General features: G+C 47.6%; 1 protein-coding gene across 1 annotated transcript in view; it reads right to left on the minus strand.

Annotated features, from left to right (window-relative positions):
• Positions 1-464: 464 nt before the first annotated feature.
• The window catches only part of cmya5 (cardiomyopathy associated 5), an 82326-nt gene continuing 60304 nt past the window's right edge, over positions 465-22486 (minus strand). Inside the window, exons 9-13 of the mRNA XM_033018589.1 lie at positions 19956-20106; positions 15895-16028; positions 14118-14232; positions 3031-3204; positions 465-1150 (exon numbers count right to left, since the gene is read on the minus strand). Of these exons, the coding sequence (XP_032874480.1) occupies positions 898-1150; positions 3031-3204; positions 14118-14232; positions 15895-16028; positions 19956-20106 (827 nt within the window). The 3' untranslated portion in view covers positions 465-897. The remainder of the gene's footprint in view (positions 1151-3030; positions 3205-14117; positions 14233-15894; positions 16029-19955; positions 20107-22486) is intronic.

Below are 22486 nucleotides of genomic sequence, written 5' to 3' on the forward strand. Positions count from 1 at the left end.
ACGGCCATCATAGAGTCTGTCCTCACCTTCTCCATCATGGTCTGGTTTGGCTCAGCCACCAAGCACGACACCTGGAGGCTGCAGCGAATCATCCGATCAGCAGAGAAGGTTATTGGCTGCAACCTTCCCTCCATTGATGAACTGTACACTTCAAGGGCCAGGAAGTGAGCGGGCAAGATCATCTCTGACCCCTCTCACCTTGGCCAAAAACGATTTGAAGCACTTCCCTCTGGAAGGCGACTCCGGACTGTCAAAGCCGCCACAGCTAGAGATAAAAACAGCTTTTTTTTCCATGAGCAGTAGCTCTACTCAACAGCCTAAAGTCGGTAGCCTGCTTTTGCTCTGGTATTTTATTTCATTCTTCACATGTTTAAACTATAATGTTTTATTTTTAATTGTTTACTGTATATCATGTTGTTACTTGCAAGCGGAGCACCAATGCAAATTCCTTGTATGTGTACATATTTGGATAGTAAAATTTATTCAATTCAAATCAATTTAAATAAAACCAATAAATAGTGATTGCCATGTGGCAAGTTGGATAGATCTACCGGAAGTTTTGTTGCGGTGAGAATAAAAAGGAACATATTATCCTTCTATTTAGTTCAGCACCTTTAATTGCACCATGGAACTTAATTGTGGATAGTCCTTCATAACGAGTCAATAATAACTTAAATACAACAGTGTAGAATATACCTCCAGCATTTTATGTCTATCTCCAGTTTAAATCAGCATCTGCAGTTCCTTCCTACACATATCTGCAGTTCCTTCCTACACATATCTTCTTGTATCTTTGTACCTGGTTAGCTCTGGGATGTGGAAATATAAAGAATGCAGCAGTTATCAGCTACCCGCATGGACAATTGGCGATTCTACCGGTAAGAAAATGCTTAGGCATTAGCTGTGTTTAGCAAACTCAGGTAAATCAACTCCTGTGCACACTGACAGAAAGCCAGGCTTCTCAACTACAAATGCTGGGCAGATGAAGTCAACGAATTGGTGCCTGAAAGTATGAAGTAGCTGTCCGTTATGGGCGTTGAAGAATGACAATAGACCGCCGCCGCAGTCCGCAAAAACGCCAACGCTGGCTGTGAAATCTGTCAGCAGGACATCGTGCAACGTACTGTCGTGAATAAATTCATATCTATGCCTATTGGAAAAATAGAAATGTTAATAAGGTAACAAACTGAACGAAAGGAACAGAATACAACTAAGCAACGACCACACAGAAAATGTGGGATATACAGGCGAATGACTATGATATGTTCTAGGAGCAGAATTATGGCCCTGTCCCACGGTACGAGTTCATTCCAAGAGCTCTCCCGAGTTTGCCCTGATTCGAACTCGGAGATTTACGGTAATGGCCGTTCGTCGGTACTCGGGGCTCTCGTGGACATTTTTCAACATGTTGAAAAATCTTCACGAGTCTTCCCGTGCTTCCCTGCCGTTAGAGATTCTTCCCGAGTACCAGCCGTTAGCGTTACGAGCCGCTAAGAGACGTCCCCGAGCTCCGACGTACCCGCAACGTTCATTCTCCGTGCTTACCACGAGTTTGATTTTTTTTTAAACTCGGGAGAGCTCTTGGAATGAACTTGTACTGTGGGACAGGGCCATTAGACTATTCGGACCATCAAGTCCACTACAATATTCAATCATGACCGATCTATCTTTCCCTCTCATCCCCATTCTCCTGCCTTCTCCCCATAGCCCCGGACACCTGCACTAATCAAGACTCTATTGATCTTCTCCTTAACGTATCCATTGACGGCCTCCACAGCCTTCGGAGGCAATGAATTCCACAGATTCACCATCCTCATCTCCTTCCTAAAGGTACGTCCTTTTATTCTGAGGCTGTGACCTCTGGTCCGAGACTCCACTAGTGGATGCATCATCTCTACACTAGTGGAAAAACTCCATCCAAGCCTCTCCCTCTGGTCCCTTGATATCTTGGTACACGGGACCAATATTAAAGCCTTCACATGAGTCAAATCACTGTAAATTCAACATGATGAAGAGAAAATGCCTGCAATCTCACTTTTGTATTTCTTTAAAAATGATGTGGGAGGTGTGAAGAAACTCTTGGCATTGGAGCGATGATCTGTTGGAAATATAATAATCCGTGGCTGAAATAGTTACTCAGCAAATACTCTCAATGATGCAATAACCATTAACAGCAGATCGGTCCGCAGGAGGCCTGCTGCATGACGGCACCTCTTCCTCAGATATGGGGCCCAAAATTGCTCACAATATTCCAAATGCAGTCTGGCCAGCGCCTTATAGAGCCTCAGCATTACATCCCTGTTTGTATATTCTGGTCGTTTCGAAATCAATGCGAGCATTGTGTTGTCTTCCTTACTACCGATTCGTATGTTCTGGTGTGCTAAAGCAAAGCAAGAATTTCATTATACTATCTGTGACACATGACAATAAACTCTCATGAACTCTTGAATTCTTGAACTTGCGAATTAACTTTTTGGGAATCCTGCACCAGCACCCCCAGCTCCCTTTGTACCTCCGATTTCTGAATTCTCACCCCATTTAGATAATAGTCTACCCCTTTATTCCTACTACCAAAATGCATGACTCCAAACTTTGCTACACTATATTCCATCTGCCACTTCGCTGCCCACTCTCCCAACCTGTCCATGCCTTCTGCAGAGTCCCTGCTTTCTCTACGCTACCTGCCCTTCCAACTATCTTCGTGCCATCTGCAAATTTGGCCACCAAGCCTTCAATCCCCTCGTCCAAATCATTAATATACAACGTGAAGAGCAGCGGCCCCAGCACCGACCCCTGCGGAACTCCGCTAGTCACTGGCAGCCAACCAGAAAAAGCCCCCTTTATTGCCACCCTTTGTCATCTGCCATCCAGCCAACCTGCTATCCATGCTAGTATCTGCTCTTTGATACCGTGGGCTCTCATCTTCCTTAGCAGCCTCAGGTGTGGCACCTTATCAAAGGCTTTCTGAAAATCTAGCGACAACAATCTCTGCATCGCGCGATGATGGAGCAAATAAAGCATCATTCATACCCTGCAGGCGTTGCAAAATATCGCATGCACCAGGACGTGTTGCTTGTCCCCAGTGCATGGATGTCTGCGACAGGATACACCACTCCAATCCTGTAGGCTTCGCACCGGTCAACCCTCACCTCCCAGTAGTGTCGGCCTCGAGCTGGTAACGTTTCTCCCAGAACAGCAGAGGACCTGTGGAAAGAGTGCAGTTACGCGCTGCTCCAGGAGACCAAGCGCGCGGACCAGACGCAGCCTGCAGCGGCGCAGAGCAGCGGTGGGGCGCGCTGGGCAGATTACAACCCAGCGCTATGAATATTGATTTCTCTAACTACAAGTAACCCTTGCATCCCCTCTCTCTCCGCCCCTCCCCCACACTAGTTATTCAACTAGTTTCGCTCTCCTCCTGATTAATTTTACTGGTTTGTATGCCTCGTTGTCAACTTCCTCTCACCCATAAAGAACTGTTAGAGTCACAGAGTCATAGAGTGATACAGTGTGGAAACAGGCCCTTCAGCCAAACTCGCCCACACCGGCCAACATGTCCCGGCTACCCTAGTCCCACCTGCCTGTGCTTGGTCCATAACCCTCCAAACCTGTCCTATCCATGTACCTGTTCAACTGTTTCTTAAACGTTGGGATAGTCCCAGCCTCAACTACCTCTTGTTCCATACACCCACCACCCTCTGTGTGAAAAAGTTAGCCCTCGGATTCCTATTAAACTTCACCTTGAACCTGTGTCCTCTGGTCCTTGATTCCCCTACTCTGGGTAAACTCCCCTGTGCATCTACCTGATCTATTCCTCTCATGATTTTGTACACCCTGAACATGAAGGGAGAACATGAAGTTCTCCCTTCATCCTCATACGCTCCATGGAATAGAGACCCAGCCTATTCAACCTCTCCCTATAGCTCACACCCTCTAGTCCTGGCAACATCTTCGTAAATCTTTCCTGAACCCTTTCAAGCTTGACAATATCTTTCCTCTAACATGGTTCATAGAACTGAACACAATATTCTAAATGCAGTCTCACCAACGTCTTATCATTGTTATTTTTTTGTTTATCTTTCATTCATTTGTTCTATATCACTGTCTATATCTTTCGTTTCCCTTTCCCCCTGACACTCAGTCTGAAGAAGGGTCCCGACAACTACAACATGACCTCCCAACTTCTATACTCAATACTCTGACTGATGAAGGCCAAAGTGCCAGAAGCCTTTTTGACCACCTTATCCACCTGCGACTCGACCTTCATTCTATAGGTAGACCCAAAATGCTGGAGTAACTCAGCGGGCCAGCCAGCATCTCTGGAGAGAAGGAAGGGGTGACATTTCGGGTCGAGGCCCTTCTTCAGAAGTCTGAAGAAGGGTCTCGACCCGAAACATTCCTTCGCTCCATAGATGCTGCCTGTCCCGCTGAGTTACTCCAGCATTTTGTGTCTACCTTCGATGGAGAATCGAAGCCTAGAGCTTCGCTTGGCCAGGCTGAACCTGCATCACTGCAGAACAATGGGCATTTATGACCAGCAGCACTTCAAACAACTTGGACACTACAAAATGGTGCCAAAACCTGGCGATTCTTGGATATGGTCTTAATGGACTAATTCCATACACTTTCTACTTAATCGGGGAATGTGCCTATGTATTGTAATACTTTACTAAACTGTAAGCAATAAAATAATTTCACCGTACCTCTGGACATGTGATAATAAAGAACCATTGAACCATTAATTACATGGAAGGTAAACAATAGACAATAGGTGCAGGAGTTGGCCATTCGGCCCTTCGAGCCAGCACCGCCATTCAATGTGATCATGGGTGATCATCCCCAATCAATATCCCGTTCCTGCCTTCTCCCCATATCCCCTGACTCCGCTATCTTTAAGAGCTCTATCTAACTCTCTCTTGAAAGCATCCAGAGAACCTGCCTCCACCGCCCTCTGAGGCAGAGGATTCACAACTCTCTGTGTGAAAAAGTTTTTTCTCATCTCCCTTCTAAATGGCTTACCCCTTTCTCTTAAACTATGGCCCCTGGTTCTGGACTCCCCCAACACCGGGAGCATGTTTCCTGCCTCTAGCGTGTCCAAACCCTTAACAATCCTATATGTTTCAATGAGATCTCCTCTCATCCTTCTCAATTCCAGAGTATAGAAGCCCAGCCGCTCCATTCTATCAAAATATGACAGTCCCGCCATCCCAGGAATTAATCTACACTGCACTCCCTCAATAGCAAGAATGTCCTTCCTCAAATGTGGAGACCAAAACTGCACACAATACTCCAGGTGTGGTCTCACTATGGCCCTGTACAACTGCAGAAGGACCTCTTTGCTCCTATACTCGACTCCACTTGTTATGAAGACCAGACATGTAAAGGTAGACATTTACACAATTACAAATTGATTAGCGCAAAGAATTCAAAGGTTTCAAAGGTCTTTTATTGTGCCGTGCACCAATGATGGGACAGTGATATTCGAATTTGCACTGACCTTTAAGAAACACAGCATGGCAAAATGCCCTTTGGCCCACCGAGTCCACGATGACCTTCGATCACCCGGACTCACTAGTTCTATGTTATCCCACTAATGCATTCACTCCTCGCAAACCAGAGGCAATTCACAAAAGCCAATTAACTGACTAACCCGTGCGCCTTTGGGATGTGGGTGGAAACCCGAGCACCCAGAGGAAATTTGTGGAATTCCCTGCCACAGAGGGCAGTGGAGGCCAAGTCACTGGATGGATTTAAGAGAGAGTTAGATAGAGCTCTAGGGGTTAGTGGAGTCAAGGGATATGGGAAGAAGGCAGGCACAGGTTATTGATTGGGGACGATCAGCCATGATCACAATGAATGGCGGTGCTGGCTCGAAGGGCCGAATGGCCTCCTCCTGCACCTATTTTCTATGTTTCTATGAAACCCACGTGGTTATGGTGAGAACGTACAAACTCCGTACAGACAGCGCTTGTGGTCAGGTGCGAACCCGGGTCTCTGGCGCTGTGAGGCAGCAACTCTACCGCTGCGCTGCGCCACCGTGCTGCCCTGTTATCCTCTTTTTCCCCCTCGAACCTTCTCGTCGGCCCGCCGATACTTTCCTCCCCTCCCAAATGCTGCAACTTCTGTTGACTGCAAACTCAGTCTTAACTAGAAACATCGAGAGCGCAACCCGAGTTAGAATTAGAGATCATTTCTTTAGCCAGAGGGTGGTGAATCTGTGGAATTCATTGCCACAGGAGACTGTGGAGACCAAGTCAATGGTTATTTTTAAGGCAGAGATTGACAGATTCTTGATTGGTACGGGTGTCAGGGATTATGGGGAGAAGGCAGGAGAATAGGGTTGAGAGGGAAAGATAGATCAGCCATGATTGAATGGCGGTGTAGACTTGATGGGCTGAATGGTCTAATTCTGCTCCTACCACGTATGAACATACAAATGTACTTTTAAATCAAAACGTCCTAGTCGTACAGTTGATGGAGAGAATGCTTCATGATTCCACTATTGAAGAAGGAGTAAAGAGATTTACAGAATGTACAGGATAATCAATTGACACGGAATATGCACACAAAATGCTGGAGTAACTCATCGGGACAGGCAGCATCTTTGGAGAGAAGGAATGGGACGTTTCAGGTCGAGACCCTTCTTTAGACTGAGGGTTAGGGGAGAGAGAGAGGCACGGAGATATGGAAGGGTAAGGTGTGAAAACGACAAATCAAAGAGGAAGGTGCTCAAGGAAATGCTTCACAATTCCACTTTTGAAGAAGGAGTGCCGGAGGTTTTCAGTGCAAGCAGAATGTACAGGCAGCATCTCTGGAGAGAAGGAATGGGTGACGTTTCAGGTCGAGACCTTTCTCCAGACTGAGACCTACATGACATGGAATATGTCTTTTGGCAGCAGGTTAAATTGTTGCAGGAACAGTCATATGACCTGCGGGCAGACTGAGAGGGAAACTGAATACCCGTGATTGAACCACCAGACGGCGGCCCAGAGGAGCCACTCTGATGAGGTAATGACTTGGCCCGCGGCCCTTGTGTTTGTCATCAGAGAATGAGTTACCTCAAGTCCATTGGGAAGACAGAAATTCATCATTTCGGAAATTTATACCTCGGAAACTTTTTGGAGAAGAAACAACTTCTTTGTTACGCATTCCTTTGCTGGAGGAATAACGTGCCTATTGTGCGGTGCCTGTTCACCATTAAAGCAGAGCTATAAATGGTCTACTTTTAAGAGTTGTATAATGTCATTGATAGAGTGCTCATACAATATTGCCGCAGGTTAGATACTGAATGATAACAATACCAATTACCTGAAACTTTTTAGAGTACTTTCGCTGGGACTTTGAAATTACATTTATTAAAATTCCACAAACAAAACTATGATTTAACTTGAGACTTTAGAGGTACAGAGCGGGAGCAGGCTCTTCCACCCACTGAGTCCGTGCCGACCAGCGATCACCCTGTACATTGGCACTATCCTGCACACTGGGGATAATTTACAATTTTACCTGCATGTCTTTGCAGTGTGGGAGGAAACCGATGCACTCGGAGAAAACCCCCCTGGTCACGGGGAGAACGTACAAACTCCGTACAGACAGCGCCCGTAGCCGGGTATGAACCCGGGTCTCTGGTGCTGTAAGGCAGCAACTGCCGGTGTGCCACTGTGTCGCCCCCCCCCACGTCGCTTTACAGATTTGTTTTGTCTGAATGATGTTGGTGAAATAGCTCCAGCGACCTGCAGAGCCCCGGGAATGAGCAGAGATACACTTAGAAACATAGATAATAGGTGCAGGAGTAGGCCATTTGGCCCTTCGAGCCTGCACCGCCATTCAATATGATCATGGCTGATCACCCAACTCAGTATCCTGTACCTGCCTTCTCTCCATACCCCCTGATCCCTTTAGCCACAAGGGCCACATCTAACTCCCTCTTAAATATAGCCAATGAACTGGCCTCAACTACCTTCTGTGGCAGAGAATTCTAGAGATTCACCACTTTCTGTGTGAAATATGTTTTTCTCATCTCGGTCCTAAAAGTCAAGTCAAGTCAAGTCAAGTTTATTTGTCACATACACATACGAGATGTGCAGTGAAATGAAAGCGGCAATGCTCGCGGGCTTTTGTGCAAAAGACAAACAACCAAACAACCAAACAAACTATAAACACAATCATAACACACATATTCTTTTACATAATAAATAATGGAAGGAAAAACGTTCAGTAGAGTTAGTCCCTGGTGAGATAGGGGTTTACAGTCCGAATGGCCTCTGGGAAGAAACTCCTTCTCAACCTCTCCGTTCTCACCGCATGGCAACGGAGGCGTTTGCCTGACCGTAGCAGCTGGAACAGTCCGTTGCAGGGGTGGAAGGGGTCTCTCATGATATTGTTGGCTCGGGAGTTGCACCTCCTGATGTATAGTTCCTGCAGGGGGGCAAGTGAAGTTCCATAGTGCGTTCGGCCGAACGCACTACTCTCTGCAGAGCCTTCTTGTCCTGGGCAGAGCAATTCCCAAACCAGATGGTAATGTTCCCGGACAAGATGCTTTCCACCACCGCTGCGTAGAAGCACTGGAGAATCCTCGGAGACACTCTGAATTTCCTCAATTGCCTGAGGTGGTAAAGGCGCTGCCTTGCCTTACTCACGAGTGCTGAGGCGTGAGATGCCCATGTCATATCCTCGGAGATGTGGACTCCCAGATATTTAAAACAGTTCACCCTATCCACAGGATCCCCATTTATCCTCAATGGAATGTACGTCCTCGGATGATGTGCCCTCCTAAAGTCCATGATCAGCTCCTTCGTTTTTTTGATGTTCAAGAGGAGGCTGTTATCCTGGCACCAGAATGCTAGACCAGCCACCTCCTCCCGGTAGGTCTTCTCATCGTTGTCTGAGATCAGGTCCACCACCACAGTGTCATCAGCAAACTTAATTAATGAGTTGGAGCTGAACCTAGCCACACAGTCATGTGTGTACAGGGAGTACAATAGGGGGCTGAGGACGCAACCCTGGGGCGATCCTGTGCTCAGGGTAAGGGACTTCGATGTATTCCCTCCCATCTTGACTACCTGGGGCCTGGCGGTGAGAAAGTCCAGGACCCAGGCACACAGGGAGGTGTTGAGCCCCAATTCCAGTAGCTTCCCGGCCAGTCTGGTGGGGACTATCGTGTTGAAGGCTGAACTGTAGTCTATGAACAGCATCCTCACGTAGCCCCCCTTCTGGCTGTCCAGATGGGAGAGAGCGGTGTGCAAAACCTGGGAGACCGCATCGTCCGTGGATCTGTTCGGACGGTATGCGAACTGCAACGGGTCCATGCAGACTTCCCTCTTATCCTTAAACTGTGACCCCTTGTTCAGGACTTCCCCAACATCGGGAACAATCTTCCTGCATCTAGCCTGTCCAACCCCTTAAGAATTTTGTAAGTTCCTATAAGATCCCCCTCAATCTTCTATGAACTTGCACTCTTGCTCGCTACTTATCTGAAGCACACGGTGCTGGAGGAACACAGCTGCTCAGGCAGCGTCTGTGGAGGGAATTGGAAGACACCATTTCGGGTCGAGACCCTCACTTCAGACTGGTCCTTCCACAGATGCTGCTTGATCTGTTGGGTTTATCCAGCACTTTTGTGCTTTGCTCCAGATCGCCACATCTATAGTTTTGTGCGTCTCTTTGCTACTCATCCGGGTCTGCTGGGTTTCAGCGAATGGACGGTCACGTTAGAATGAGAACTAGGAATGTCATAAGTTCATAAGTTGTAGGTTCAGAATGAGTCCATTCGGCCCATCATGTCCACTCTGCTATTCAATCATGGCTGATCTATCTCTCCCTCATAACCCCATTCTCCTGCCTTCTCCCCATAACCCCTGACACCCGTACTAAACAAGAATTTGTCAATCTCCGCCGTAATAATATACATTGACTTTCTAAAGCTACGTCCTTTTATTCTGAGCCTCTCCTAGACTCTCATGACCTGGAGATGGGGACTCCCAATCGAGCCGAAGACGAATCGCGGATGAAACTTCCTTGCAGCGCAAGAGGATGAGGGGCGATCTTACAGAGGTGTACAAAATCATGAGAGGAATAGATCGGGTAAACGCAGAACCTCTTGCCCAGAGTAGGGGAATCGAGAACCAGAGGACATTGGTTTAAGGTGAGGGGGGGAAAGATTTAATAGGAAGCTGAGGGGTAACTTCTTCACACAAAAGGTTGTGGGTCTATGGAACGAGCTGCCGGAGGAGGTAATTGATGCAATTACTATCGCAGCGTTTAAGAAACATTTAGACGGGTACATGGATACGACAGGTTTAGGGGGATATGGGCCAAAGACAGGCAGGTTGGACTAGTGCAGCTGGGACATGTTGGTCGGTGTGGGCATACATGACTATGAAACAATCACTGCCTTTGAATAATCTTGTTCAGTTTCCCTGGTTGGGCCTGTGATGGAGATTCCACCTCATTTAACCGTCCCCTTACTCCTAATTAATTGTTTTGTATGCATGCTATCATGACACACCCGAGAGGATGGGAGGAAGATTTAAAAGCAGAATTAAATGAATGACTGGGACAGTCAGAGATATGAGAGATACGTGGAATGGCTTTACTCTCGAATCACTCCATATAAAGAAAGCCATTTGCTCGGAAGATAGGCACAAAATGCTGGAGTAAAGGGCTTGCCCCACTTGGCCGTCACTTGTGTGTAATTTACGCAACATCATTTACTCATCCCGACGTGTGACGCGCGCGTGGTGACACGCACGTGATGCGCGCATGGTGCGTGGAGACGTAGGCAGTGGCACGCGGTCGCCCGCGGCTCCCCAGGATTTTGGGATGTACAAAATCTTCACGCGCCATCTGCGTGACGCGCAAATGACGCCCAAGTGGGACAAGCCCTTAACTCAGCGGGTCAGGCAGCATCTCTGGAGAAAAGGAGATGGGTCGAGACCCTTCCCAGACTGGTTCCTCCACAGATGCTGCCCAATCTGTCAGGTTCTACTGCCCTTTCGTGCTTTGTACCAGGTCTTTTCCCCCCAATATGCTTGCGATAGTCCTTTCAAAATGCAATCACCATGTCCCTGCTTGCCTCTATCTGCATTCAAATATCTCTCCAATAACTGTGCGGAAGTTACTGTTAAATCAGCTTACGCGGCCCATTGAGGCTGGGCATTCCAGTAAATGACAAGCATGTGTAGGAAGGAACTGCAGATGGCGGTTTAAACCGAGGATAGACACAAAATGCTGGAGTAGCTCAACGGGACAGGCAGCATCTCTGGAGAGAAGGGATAGGTGACGTTTCGGGTCGACAGACTTCAGATGGTCACCTATCCATGTTCTCCAGAGATGCTGCCTGACCCGCTGAGTTACTCCAGCATTTTGTGTCTCATTTTGTAAGCCAGCATCTGCAGTTCCTTGTGCCTTCATTCAAGTATGTCGAAAGAGTGACTACAAAGCAAAAAATACCCGTTGATGCTGAATAAAGATTAATAATCGACCTGACATGTTAATGCTGTTCCTCTCCCTACAGACAGTTGTGCTGAGTATCTGTAGTCTCCTCCCTCGACTCTGACCAGAGACCCTGACAGTCCTTTCAGGTGAGGGAGAGATTCACTCGCACCTCCTGCAACCTCGTCTACTGTATCCAATTCACTCACTCTACAGGATAGTCACCCAACTGGTTAAATATTGGACCAAAAGGCTAAAGGGTCACAGAGTTATTGAGTGATACAGTGGGAACTTCTTCTTCAGAGAGACAAGCATACTCCCGGCCAACGTTTTTACTATCAGCCCTATTATCTCCACTTATGCGCTGGCTAGTATAGTTTGATATCGTCCTTCACAGATTAAATGTCCTCTTGAAATACAAGTTGTCCTTGTTTAGGTCAGGGATTTATGCTGCCTGGCCAGCTGACTTACTCCAGCATTTTGTGTCAATTTAAGCGATTTATTAAAGAATAGTAAATTTGGGGGAGATGTTTTAATCCAATACTGCCCCTTTTTCAAGATTAATTGTAAAATAAAGGCTCCATCAAACCATCAAGTACAATATAGTAAATCCTTATTATAACGGAGGTGGGTAGAGAAAGTTGTCTATTATTGCTGATTGACCACTATAACCGAGTAAGGGATTACAGAGTATTAGAGTTTCATTGTATAAGTATCGATTATCATAACGTTTGAGATTTGGACAGGTACATGAATAGGACAGGTTTAGAGGGATGTGGGCCAAATGCCGGCAGGTGGGACTAGTGTAGATGGGACATGTTGGTCAGTGTGTTGGGCCGAAGGGCCTGTTTCCACACTGTATCACTCTGTGACCCAAAGTAGTAGAAACAAAGAACTGCAGATGTTGGTTAATTAAAAAAAGGACACAAAGTGCTGGAGCAACACAATAGACAATAGACAATAGGTGCAGGAGTAGTACATTCAGCCCTTCGAGCCATCAACGCCATTCACTGTGATCATGGAGGAGACCCAGGCTGACCATCCACAATCGGTACCCCGTTCCTGCCTTCTCCCCATATCCCCTGGCTCGGCTATCTGTAAGAGCTCTATCTAACTCTCTCTCTTTAAAGCATCCAGAGAATTGGCCTCCACTGCCCTCTGAGGCAGAGAATTCCACAGATTCACAACTCTCTGGGTGAAAACGTTTTTTGTCATCTCCGTTCTAAATAGCCTACCCCTTATTCTTAAACTGTGGCCCCTGGTTCTGGACTCCCCCAACAACGGGAACACATTTCCTGCCTCTAGCGTGTCAAAACCCTTGTTAATCTTATATGTTTCAATAAGATATCCTCTCATCCTTCTAAATTCCAGAGTATACAAGCCCAGCCACTCCATTCTCTCAGCATATGACAGTCCCGCCATCCCGGGAAGAACCTATGCTGCACTCCCTCAATAGCAAGAATGTCCTTCCTCAAATTAGGGGACCAAAACTGCACATAATACTCACTAGAGCCCTGTACAACTGCAGAAGGACCTCTTTGCTCCTATACTCAACTCCTCTTGTTATGAAGGCCAACATGCCATTAGCTTTCTTCACTGCCTGCTGTACCTGCATGCTTACTTTCAGTGACTGATGAACAAGGATCCCCAGATCCCGTTGTACTTCCCCTTTTCCGAACTTGACACCATTCAGATAATAATCTGCCTTCCTGTTCTTGCCACCAAAGTGGATAACCTCACATGTATCCACATTAAACTGCATCTGCCATGCATCTGCCCACTCCCCCAACCTGTCCAAGTCACCCTGCATCCTCATAGCATCCTCCTCACAGTTCACACTGCCACCCAGCTTTGTGTCATTTGCAAATTTGCTAATGTTGCTTTTAATCCTTTCATCTAAATCATTAATGCATATTGTAAATAGCTGCAGTCCCAGCACCGAGCCTTGCGGTACCCCACTAGTCGCTGCCTGCCATTCTGAAAGGGACCCGTTAATCCTTACTCTTTGTTTCCTGTCTGCCAACCAATTTTCTCAGCGGGCCAGGCAGCATCTCTGGAGAACATGGATAGGTAATGTTTCGGGTCGGAACCCTTCTTCAGACTCTCGGTCTGGAACTGGGCCTGGGATCCGGGTGAGTTGACGGCCCCGGCCTGCGAGCGGCAGCGGTGGCGGCAGTAGGTACGGCCTGGGGAGGCCGGGGACGCGGTGCAGGCCGGGTGAGCTGTCGGCAGCCCAGCCTGAAGGTGAAGGTCTGCCATAACCAAAATCCATTATAAAGAGTTCCATGGGTTTACTGTATAGTAGAATCGTTCTTTTCATGTGTTACTGCCTTTAGTATTTATTTACAGGAATAACTTCACGCCAAAGAGTCCACACCGACCATCAATCTCCCGCCCACACTAGGTCTATATTATCTCACTTTTAGTTTAGAGATACAGCGCGGAAACAGGCCCTTCAGCCCACCGGGTCCGCTCCAACCAGCGATCCCCGCACATTAACACTATCCTATGCCCACTAGAAACTATTGTTTTTACAAAGCCAATTAACCTACAAACCTGTACGTCTTTGGGATGTGGGAGGAAACTGGAGTGCCCGGAGGAAACCCACACGAACACGGGGAGAACATGCAAACTCCACACAGACAGCACCCGAGGTCAGGATTGAACCCGGGGCTGTGGCTACTCACTCAGACAGTGGACTCGCACCCTCCATTGCCAGATCATCAAAGTGAATTACTGTCCCATCTTCAGACAACTGCATGTTTGGAGGGGCTGTCTCTTTGTTCAGATGAAAGCGGGTACCTGTTCAGTAACAAATTATTTTATAAGAAGCTATTAAAACAATTATTTTAACAACTTTTTAGTTTGGTTCAGTTTATGGTCACATGTACAGAGGTACAGTGAAAAGCTTTTGTTGCATGCTAACCAGTCAGCAGAAAGATAATACATGAACACAATTGAGCCATCAACAGTGTATAGATACACGATAAAGGGAATAACGTTTAGTGCAAAATGCCTCCGCTCGGTCCGCATTAACCAACCCGACCTCCCGGTGGCTCAGCACATCAACTCCCCCTCCCATTCCGTATCTGACCTCTCTGTCCTGGGTCTCCTCCATGGCCAGAGCGAGCAGCACCGGAAATTGGAGGAACAGCACCTCATATTCCGCTTGGGGAGTCTGCATCCTGCGGGCATGAACATTGAATTCTCCCAAATTTGTTAGCCCTTGCTGTCTCCTCCCCTTCCTATCTCTCCCTCAGCCCTCGGGCTCCTCCTCCTCCTTTTTCCTTTCTTCTCCCCCCCCCCCCCCCCCCCCCCCCCCCCCCCCCGCCAACCCCCATCAGTCTGAAGAAGGGTTTTGGCCCGAAACGTTGGCTATTTCTTTCGCTCCATAGATGCTGCTGCACCCGCTGTGTTTCTCCAGCATTTTTGTGTACCTTCCAATGAGAGATAGTTCTCCAGTGAGGTGGATGATACCCTCAGAGATGGTTTGATTTGACTGGATAACTTGCAATAATAAGCTTAGTTTAGTTTAGTTTAATTTATCGTACAATGAAAAGCTTTTGTTGCATGCTAACCAGTCAACGGAAAGACAATATTACAATCGAGCCGACACAGTTTACAGATGCATGATAAAAGGAATAACGTTTAGTGCAAGAGAAAGTCCAGATCAAAGATAGTCTGAGGGTCTCCAATGAGGTAGATAGTAGCTCAGGACTGCTATTTAGTTGGTGATCGGATGATTCAGTTGCCTGACAACAGCTGGGTAGAAACTGTCCCTAAATCTGGAAGTGTGCATTTTCACACTTCTGTACCTCTTGCCTAACGGGATAAGATCGTTCAAGGTGTAAAATGGAGACACAATGAAGTGAATTGAATTCACCAATTTTAGGTAACTAACCTACAACCCCCTCCACCCCATCCCTTTTATCTCCCTTCTCACATGGATTCACACACAAATTTATCCCCTGCCCTCTCTCCGGCAGGCCGACGGGACTGTTTCCGCGCAGTACCTGTAAAGTTTAGAGTTACAGCGCGGAAACAGGCCCTTTGGCCCACCGAGTCCGTGCTGAACAGCGACCCCAGTACACTAACACCAAGGAAGAAGAGAGAAGGAATGGGTGACCCTGAAGAAGGGTCTCGACCCGAAACGTCACCCATTCCTTCGCTCCAGAGATGCCGCCTGTCCCGCAGAGTTACTCCAGCTTTTTGTGTCTATGGAGTGTGGGAGGAAAGCGGAGCACCTGGGGACAACCCACACGGTCACGGGGAGAGCGTACAAACTCCATACAGACAGCACCCATAGTCAGGATCGAACCCGGGTCTCTGGCGCTGTAAGAGGCAGCAACTCTACCGCTGCGCCACCACAGTCTACGGTCTAAAATAGATAAAGGACTCTGGTCATCGTGCTTTTCCATTTCAAACAATAGTGCAACAATAAGCAGGATTCTCTCATTCTCTTACTTTTAGTGGAAATCAGTGCAGGTTTGCTGATGTCACTAGGTCCAAGACTGTTCACAGCTTTAACAAAGAATAGGAAGTTCTCCATGGGCGGTAGGCTGACTGTCTGCTCACATCCTCGGATCCCTGCCACAGATCTGAAAGAGAAAATAAGAAGCCAAATGGAAGTCGTAAAACGGCAGTGTTACTAATGGTCCTGGATGCAAGCAGGGCCCGGTCTCTCTGGGGCTGTCACTGAGCCAAAACAACTTCCCAACTTCCCTTTAGTTAAGTCACGGAATGTGGACAATGCTGGCTTGGCCTTGCCTCGGGGCAACACAGATACCTTGGCTCCAAGGGCCTGTTTCTGTGCTGTATCTCTAACGTCTAAAGGTTTCTCCTCAACCTCTGGCGTTCCAGAGAACTTAATCCAAGCTTGTCCAACCTCTCCTCATGCGCTCTAATGCAGGCAAAAAGTGCTGGAGTAACTCAGCGGTTCTGGCAGCATCTTTGGAGAACATGGATAGGTGACGTTTCACAGAGTGCTGGAGTAACTCAGCGGGTCAGGCAGCATCCCTGGAGAACATGGATAGGTGACGTTTCACAGAGTGCTGGAGTAACTCAGCGGGTCAGGCAGCATCTCTGGAGCACATGGATAGGTGACGTTTCGGGTCGGGACACTTTTACAGACTGAATGACGTGCGTTACCATGTCGACGAGCAGTGATGGCAAATACTTTTTGCTTCTTTCCTCTGATCGGCAATGATCACATTGCTTCTTTTTATTTTCAAGGGCTTGTGCAAACTGTCACCATCATTGCTTTCAAGCTGTGTAGGAAGGAACTGCAGATGTTGGTTTTAACCGAAGATAGACACAAAAAGCTCAGCGAGTCAGACAGCATCTCTGGAGAAAAGGAATGGGTGACGTTTCAGGTCGAGACTCAGAGACTGAGAGTCAGGGGAAAGGGAAAACGAGAGATATAGAGAGCGATGTAAAGAGATAAACAACAAAGAGTTTCAAGAGAGGGCTTAAAAATAGCAGAGTCGGGGGATATGGGGAGAAGGCAGGAACGGGGTACTGATTGGGGATGATCAGCCATGATCACATTGACAATAGACAATAGACAATGGGTGCAGGAGTAGGCCATTTGGCCCTTCGAGCCAGCACCGCCATTCAATGTGATCATGGCTGATCATCCCCTATCAATACCCCGTTCCTGCCTTCTCCCCATATCCCCTGACTCCGCTATTTTTATGAGCCCTATCTAGCTCTCTCTTGAAAGCATCCAGAGAACCTGCCTCCACCGCCCTCTGAGGCAAAGAATTCCACAGACTCACCACTCTCTGTGAGAAAAAGTGTTTCCTCGCCTCCGTTCGAAATGGCTTACTCCTTATTCTTAAACTGTGGCCCTTGGTTCTGGACTCCCCCAACATCGGGAACATGTTTCCTGCCTCTAGTGTGTCCAAGCCCTTAACAATCTTATATGTTTCAATGAGATACCCTCTCATCCTTCTAAACTCCAGAGTGTACAAGCCCAGCTGCTCCATTCTCTCAGCATATGACAGTCCTGCCATCCCGGGAATTAACCTTGTAAACCTACGCTGCACTCCCTCAATAGCAAGAATGTCCTTCCTCAAATTAGGGGACCAAAACTGCACACAATACTCCAGGTGTGGTCTCACTAGGTCTCTGTACAACTGCAGAAGGACCTCTTTGCTCTTATATTCGATTCCTCTTGTTATAAAGACCAACATGCCATTTGCTTTCTTCACTGCATGCTTACTTTCATAGACTGATGCACAAGGACTCCCAGATCCCGTTGTACTTCCCCTTTCCCAACTTGACGCCATTTAGATAGTAATCTGCCTTCCTGTTTTTGCCACCAAAGTGGATAACCTCACATTTATCCGCATTAAACTTAATCTGCCATGCATCTGCCCACTCCCCCAACCTGTCCAAGTTAGCCTGCATTCTCATAGCATCCTCCTCACAGTTCACACTGCCACCCAGCTTTGTGTCATCTGCAAATTTGCTTATGTTACTTTGAATGGCGGTGCTGGCTTGAAGGGCCGAATGACCTACTCCTGCACCTATTGTCTGTTGTCTATAAATGCTGCTTGCCGTTTCAGCACCCAAAGAATAGCAAAACTATAGTTGGCAGATTTAAAAAATCATCGACCAGCTTTCACAGTCTTAATAAAGCTGAATCAATCTGTAGTATTCGCTGTTCTATTTTAATGGCCGGCTGAGTGTGGAATACCATTCAGATCACAGAAGCAGGCATTTAAATGGGCAAGTTTAGTGTGTCCTCAACACCACTCACCAACCTCTACAGATGCGCTGCAGAAAGCATTTTATCGGGAAGCATCGCAGCACGGCTTGGGAACAGCTCCATCCAAGACCGCAAGGAATTGCAGCGAATTGTGGACGCAGCCCAGACCATCGCACAAACCAACCTCCCTTCCATTGACTCCATTTACACCTCACGCTGCCTCGGCAAGGCCAGCAATGGGGTAGATCAAGGACCAGTCTCACCCCGGTCACTCCCTCTTCTCCCCTCTCCCACCAGGCAAGAGGTACAGAAGTTTGAAAACGCACACCTCCAGATTCAGGGCCCGTTTCTTCCCAGCTGTTATCAGGCAACTGAACGGTCCCCTCACCTGCTAGAGTGTGGTCCTGGCCTCCCATCTACCTCTTTGGAGACCATCAAACTATCTTTAGTTAGAGATAGACACAAAATGCAGGAGTGACTCAGCGGGTCAGACAACATCTCTGGGGAAAAGGATTAGGGGATGATTCGTGTAGAGAAGGGTCATCCTTTCCATCTACCAAATGCACCTTTTATATTATAGGGCTGCAGTGATGGCAATCATAATACTGAGACAGCTAGATGCTGTACAACTGATCACAGGAACATACAACATAATGACTGTTGCCCACAGATAAAATCATTCTCGTCTCCATTGCTATTGAAATCACCGGATAAGCTGTTTGTAAAATAATTGTGGAATTAAAAGGCAAGTCTTCACAAACAGGATACGCAGAGTCTCTTGCCCAGAGTAGGGGAATTAAGGACCAGAGGACATAGGTTTAAGATGAAGGGGGAAAGACTTAATAGGAATCTGAGGGGTAACTTTTTCACACAAAGGATGGCAGGTGTTTGGAACACATTTGAGTATAGGACCAAGGAGGTCCTACTGCAGTTGTACAGGGCCCTGGTGAGACCAAACCTGGAGTATTGTGCACAATTTTGGTCTCCTACTTTGAGGAAGGACATTCTTGCTATTGAGGGAGTGCAGCGAATGTTCACCAGGTTAATTCCCGGGATGGCGGCACTGACGTATGATGAAAGAATGGGTCGACTGGGCTTGTATTCACTGGAATTTAGAAGGATGAGAGGGTATCTTATAGAAACATATAACATTCTTAAGGGATTGGTCAAGCTACATGCAGGAAAAATGTTCCCAATGTTGGAGGAGTCCGGAACCTGGGGTCACAGTTTAAGAAGAAGGGGTAGGCCATTTAGGACTGAGATGAAGATAAACGTTTTCACCCAGAGAGTTGTGAATCTGTGGAATTCTCTGCCACAGAAGGCAGTGGAGGCCAATTCACTGGATGTTTTCAAGAGAGAGTTAGATATAGCTCTCAGGGCTAACGGAATCAAGGGATATGGGGGGAAAGCAGGATACTGAGTTGGATGATCAGCCATGATCATATTGAACGGCGGTGCTGGCTCGAAGGGCCGAATGGCCTACTCCTGCACCTATTTTCTTTGCTTCTTTGTTTCTAGTAGCCGGAGGAGGTAGTTGTGGCAGGTGCTATCGCGATGTTTAAGAAACTGTCAGACAGGTACATGGATAGGTCAGGTGTAGAGGGATATGGGCCAAACGTGGGCAGGTGGGACTAGTTTAGCTGGGACATTGTTGGCCGGTGTGGGCAAGTTGGGCCGAAGGGCCTGTTTCCACGCTATATCACTCTGTGACCGACTTCTCGTCTCTGTCGCTATTGACATCACGGGATAAACTGTTTATAAAATAACCGCGGAATTAAAAAGCAAGACTTCACCGGCGGGAAGTTTAACCCACCTGAATTTCGACTTTTGAAGATCATTTTGTCTGTGGAACTCAAGGATAAAAAAGTCGACCGCATTGAGATCCCCGGCGGTGGTCCAGCGTATGGTGGCACTGTCCCAGCTCACCGTGCATTCGGCGGAATTGATCAAAGGAGCTGCTGGAACTGTGGAAACGACAAGTCAAAATTAGATTACAGACACAAAATACTGGAATAACTCAGGGACTATCCCAACGTTTAAGAGACAGTCAGACAGGTACATGGATAGGACATGGATAGGTTTGGAGAGATATGGACCAAGCGCAGGCAGGTGGGACTGGTGTAGATGGGACATTGTTGGCCGGCGTGGGCAAGTTGGGCCGAAGGACCTGTTTCCACGCTGTATCACTCTATGACTCTAACTCAGCGGGTCTGGCAGCATCTCTGGAGAAAAGGAATATTGGGTTAGGCATCTCTCTGCCATGAACTTTGACGTGCAATTTATTAATTCCACAAAGAAAATTCTCAGTACTTGGGCGGCACAGTGGCACAGCTGGTAGAGCTGCTGTCTCACACAGCCAGAGACCCGAGTTCGATCCTGATCACCAGTGCTATCTCTGTGGAGTTTGCAAGTTCAATGTTTCAGTGATGCTTTATTTGTCGCAGGTGCAACTGCACAGTCAGATTCTCTCTGCATATTTACACATGTGGGCGCCGCCGTGTTTTTGGGGCCATTTCCAAAGTTCGGTCGGGCCGCGCCCTCAGTCTACTGGAGCGGCTCCTGATCCAGGCAAGCCCCAGGCTCCTGCAGGGCCTTCATCCATCACCCTCGACCGGATCGGCCCATGAACCGACGTCCCTCTCCTCTCCCAGAGTAGGAGAATTAAGAATTAAGAGAGGGCATGGGTTTAAGGTGAAAGGAGAAAGATTTAATAGGAACCTGAAGGGCAACCTTTTCTTTTCAGAGGGTGGTGGGTATAAGCAACGAGCTGCTGGAGGAGGTAGATGAGACAGGTACTATAACAGCATTTAAAAGACATTGGTAGAGTTGTACTGGTATAGTTCTAAGAAAGGTTTGGAGGGATATGGGACTAGCTGAGATGGTTGGTATGGATGAGTTGGGCCCAAGTCTGTTTCATTGCTGTATGCTTTAAGAATAAGGGGTAAGCCATTTAGAACGGAGACGAGGAAACACTTTTTCTCACAGAGAATTATGAGTCTGTGGAATTCTCTGCCTCAGAGGGCAGTGGAGGCCGGTTCTCTGAATGCTTTCAAGATGTGGATGATCAGCCATGATCATATTGAATGGCGGTGCTGGCTTGAAGGGCCAAATGGCCTACTCCTGCACCTATTGTCTATTGCACGACTCTCGTTCCCATCAACTCCCCAGATTCTACCACCCATCCACACACTGGAGGAAAGTTACAGTGGCCGATTAATCGACCAACCTTCATCCTTTGGGACGTCGGAGAATGGGGACGCTGGATGAAGCTCATGTAGCTGAATTTACCACACAGCAGTGAAAATTGATATTTAATAAATATTGCCATATAGTTAGAAAAATGGGAGTGGAAAAAGTGACTATTTTCTATTGGCCCATTCTGGAATGCCTGACAGAATGGGTTTGGTTTTAATTATGACGTTCCTTACTGCCAAGAAGCCTATTGGCATCGAGATCCATGCAACGGGCAGTTGGATGAGATGCCAAGCAAGGAAGCCTTAGGGAAACAGCCCTTGTCCAAGGCAGCATCCCGCAGTGAGAATCAGCCCTTGTACAAGCGAAGGGCAAAACAGGAAGACCAAAAAGAAATAAAACAGGAACAGCAGCTGGCCGGCACGGTGGAGCAGCGGCCTTACAGCGTCAGATTCCCTGGTTCGATCCTGACTACGGGTGCTGTCTGTACGGAGTTTGTACGTTCTCCCCGTGGCCTGCGTGGGTTTCCCCCGGGTGCTTCGGTTTCCTCCCACACTCCAAAGACGTACAGGTTTGCAGGTTAATTGGCTTGGTACAATCGTAAATTGACTCTAGCGTTAGTGTGCGGGGATCGCTGGTCGGTGCAGACTCGGTGGGCCGAAGGGCCTGTTTCTGCAAGTGTATCCCTAAACTAAAACTAAACCATTCTATAAGTTACCAGCAGCTCAGGGACCTTTAGTGGAGACAGGAAAATGCATTCAATGTATCTACTTGATGAGCTCTTGTTTAGATCAGCACGGTGGCGCAGCGGTCGAGATGCTGCCTTAGAACGCCAGGGACACGGGCTCGATCCTGACTACGGGTGCAGTCTGTATCAAGTTTGCATGTTCTCCCCGTGACTGCGTGAGTTTTCTCCGGGTGCTCTGGTTTCCTCCCACACTCCAAAGACGTGCAGGTTTGGAGGTTAATTGGTTTCTGGAAATTGTGAATTGTCCCTGGCATTTAAGACACAACTAATGCTGATCGGCCTGGACTGGGTGGAATGAAGGACCTGTTTCCACGCTGTGTCTTTCAACTAAACTAAACTAGAAGCAGCTCTGATGAAAGATCATCACCCCCAATTCTCCCAGTATCATGCCACCCTCTCCCCTC

This window comes from Amblyraja radiata, chromosome 3 (assembly GCF_010909765.2).
Source record: "Amblyraja radiata isolate CabotCenter1 chromosome 3, sAmbRad1.1.pri, whole genome shotgun sequence".
Classification (NCBI taxonomy): Eukaryota; Metazoa; Chordata; class Chondrichthyes; order Rajiformes; family Rajidae; genus Amblyraja; species Amblyraja radiata.